General features: G+C 44.6%; 1 protein-coding gene across 1 annotated transcript in view; it reads right to left on the bottom strand.

The window, feature by feature from the left end:
* Window positions 1-953: 953 nt before the first annotated feature.
* The window catches only part of SMG8 (SMG8 nonsense mediated mRNA decay factor), a 72322-nt gene continuing 69569 nt past the window's right edge, over window positions 954-3706 (bottom strand). The window contains exons 3-4 of the mRNA XM_042442470.1: window positions 2545-3420; window positions 954-2057 (exon numbers count right to left, since the gene is read on the bottom strand). Of these exons, the coding sequence (XP_042298404.1) occupies window positions 1860-2057; window positions 2545-3420 (1074 nt within the window). The 3' untranslated portion in view covers window positions 954-1859. The remainder of the gene's footprint in view (window positions 2058-2544; window positions 3421-3706) is intronic.

Consider the following 3706-nt stretch of genomic DNA (forward strand, 5'->3'; position numbering starts at 1 on the left):
GATGTGTGTGTGTGTGTGTGTGTGTATATGGCTTATTTCTGCAGTTCTTGGAAGTCTCTCATCCATGGGTCACCAAAAGTCAAAGTGACAGCTATTAACAACTTTCTCATTGCATTTCATGAGGCAAACTTGAAACAGCACAAGTTGTCCCACTCTTTTTTGCCTGGAGTTGTGAGGTAAAACTGAACAACAAACAGGCGGTTATTTCATCCTGATTTGAGAAGCAGAATGGAAATAACATCCATTCTTCCTGCCCTTTCTTTTATTTTATTTTGTGAGGTAAAATTTACTTTTATGAGGTAAAATTTAGCAACTACTGTTTCGCCTGCAGAATCATGACGATGGACACCATTCCTCAACCTTCTGTGAAATGACAAATAGCCAGTGGTTTGAGCATTGGACTAGGACTCTGGAGATCAGGGTTCGAGTCCTGGCTTGGCTATGGAAATCTATTGTCGAGTCACACTCTCTCAGCCTCAGAGGACGGCAATGGCAAACCCCCTCTGAATAATTCTTGCCAAGAAAATAGGTTCGCCATAAGTCAGAACCGACTCGAAGACACACAACAACAACCAATATTAACATCTACAAAGTTAAAAATGCTTAGTTGTTTTCTTTTTAACATCAAAAAGAAAGCAGATTTCCATGGCATCTCAAAAATGTGGAGGGCCAGCAGTACATATATATCTATAAACAGTCAATCTTCGTTATCCATGGATTTTTTTATCCATGGATTCAAGTATCCATGGCTTGAAAATATTCCCAAAAGGTGTAAATTCCAAATAGCAAACCTTGATTTTTCCTTTTTTATATAAGGGACACACCATTTTGCTATGCTATTGTATTTAATGGGACTTGAGCATCCGCGGATTTTGGTATCCATGGAGGGTTCTGGAACCAAACCTCAGTGGATAACAAGGTCCCTCTGTATCTATACAGCTATATTTTGTTTTAACTCAAATTATAAGCTGCTTTGGGTTCCATATTGAGAGAAAGGCTGTACACAAGTTCAATATATCCATTAATGTTTGGTCCATTTCTGCCCTGCACTTTTTGTCACTGCAGAACTGGGCAAACCAGCAAATGACAAACCATGGTTCTGGGTGTAGATGTTAGCAAGCCAGGGTTTAAACAAGTTAGGGTTAATAAGGCAACGATTAACCATGGATTAACATTGTGGTTCGTGATAGGTTATGTAACAATGGTTTGTCTAGAGCAGTGATCCCCAAAGTGTGCTTATGAAGGGATTTTGGACTATTGGCCAATATGGCTCAGGCTTCTGGGAGCTGAAGTCCAAATCTCTTAAAGAGCATAATTTGGGGTTTAGAGAGATGAACAGTAAGTTACACAGTAGTACGACAAAATCCAACAAACTATATCCTGGCTTATGGTTACACATGATGCCAACCATACTGCAAACACAGACGTCACAGCTAACATCCTTAACAGAAGCATTCCTGATGGCAGGTATATATACGAGATATACTGGACTATTGTATACCATTAATATGCAACAGTTCTGTTTTAACAACAGAGAAGCTCACATTTTATTTCTCCTTTCTTCATTTTCAATCCACAGATCTTCGCAGCACAGAACTTAATTGGCATTGGTACAAAACATAACCACCGTTCCAGTCTCTTGGATAGGATCTGGCACACAGACATTGTCTCAGTAAGCTGTACAAAGTTTTTGTTTTTAAAGCGTATATTGGCTTTTAAAAAAATCAAAACAGTGATTGCTGTCAAAACTCCAGCTCTTACTAATCAAAATGCATTATTCAGATCGTGGTTTGCGGGAAGGAGAAGGGAAGAGGGTAAAGTATTTCCGTGCCAATTCAATTGGCCAAGACCGGTAAGTCCTACTGTATTACAGCCTTGAGTATTCCTCGCATCAGCTTGTAACTCATCAGTTGCTGGTTCTCTTTCGGAGGGAAGCAAGGCCCACGTTCCGTCACATAGGCATAAGGAAATCGGAGGACCCACAGTCCATCGGGTGGAAGGGTTATTTCTTGTTTCTCAGGATAAAAAACAGGGCAAGGAGGTGGCCCCGGCTGGACCTAAGAGAGAAATAGGGTTGGAAAGAAAAAACGGGTTAGAGTATCATAAGAAGAAATGAAGACTGTCAATTCAAATCCTTGCTCACCTACAAATGCTCAGTGGATGACCCTAAGTCAATTGCTACTTCTCAGTTGTTGCAAGGACAAAATGAAGCAAGAAACCAATGGGCCCCGTTGACTTGTACATATTGGACTGCAACGCTCATAATCCCTACCCAGCAAAACCTATGGTTGATAGGAAATGCAGTCCAACAGCATCTGGAAGCCACAGCTTTTCAACCCCTGACTTACATCTTGAGCTCCTTGGAGAGGAACTGGTATATAAATGTAACGAGTAAATTTAGAGGAGGCTCAGCACTGTCTGCAGCTTGCAAACTGCAAGCAAAGAGCTGTCATTCTTCAAGAAAATTCCATTCCCATAACCAATCATTGTTCACTATAACACCATTTAATGTTTCTTTTTTTGTAACAGCACCCCCATCCTTACCTGTGGTGTAAGTATGATCTGGAGAGGAGCATCAGGAACAACCACGAAGAGCCTCATCAGCTGAGCATAGTGCGGCTTCAGCCCTCGTCCGGGATTTGATGACAGGATGTACAGGGGCATGTCGGAATTGAGCGCTTTGATGGCCGATTCCTTCGGCCCTCCTCCCATCACCTTCATGACCTTCTCAGGCCCTGAACACATGAACCTCCGGCCGCGGGCGTCCTCGTACTCAAACCCCACAAAGGCGCGAGCCACGTCATCCCGCCGCCTCCCTCTTCCCATGACAACCGCGCTCCTTTTCCCTGGGACGGCCTTGTTAGGAGCCGGCCAGGAATTCGTATCCAGGTCCCCTTCCTCTTCAGTACGTGTCCGGATGACAATATCCCAAGGCATTAAGTAGTTTGTCCCTAGGATGAAGCCCTGCTGGTCTAAGCCAGAGTGGAAGTTGTACGCTTTGGCCGGACCGAGTTTCACCAGGGACCAGCTGGAAAATTTGGGCAGGAGGCCCTTGGGGCAATTTGAATTAAGCATCCCAGGCAGATACTCAACCGTAGAGGCCTGGCGGTCTACCAGGCTTGGCCTCTTCTCCCCTTTAGGTTCGGCTGCCTGCCCATGAGCCTCTGTATTGTTCCCTCCGCCTTGCGGATCGGCAGGGTAGGTCCCCAAACTATCTGTGGACTGACCCAGACTAAGAGCTAAGCTCAGGCTGGTGCTCTCCCCCTGAGTCTGTGGCTCCTTTTCCTTCATTTTTTCTGCTTCCCCTTCAGGAGGGCTAGCGGACACTTCATTTTTGGCTGGCGCTGGATCCGGAGTACTTGGCTGAAATATGGGGAAGTTGATGTGGTCCAGTTTCCCACAACATTTCTCTTCGAGGAGCTACGAAGAGAAGGGAGGGAAATAAGCGTTAGGATTAATGCCTGCAGACCATGCAATTTCAATTCAGTCAACTGAGAACAGAGCGCTGGACAACTGCCCCCATGCTCCAACCATGCTTGAGAAGAAAGAAAATGTAAGGATCTATAGCTTTGAAACCCTGAAATGGTATGGGCAGGGGATAACCTACAAAGCCCTATATGCTTCAGGTCCGGAAAGACCGAATCTCCATATATGACCCTGCTTGGATTTCAAAATCACAAATCTCTCAGCCCTACCACCGTCTCAC

Source organism: Sceloporus undulatus, chromosome 11 (assembly GCF_019175285.1).
Source record: "Sceloporus undulatus isolate JIND9_A2432 ecotype Alabama chromosome 11, SceUnd_v1.1, whole genome shotgun sequence".
NCBI lineage: Eukaryota > Metazoa > Chordata > Lepidosauria > Squamata > Phrynosomatidae > Sceloporus > Sceloporus undulatus.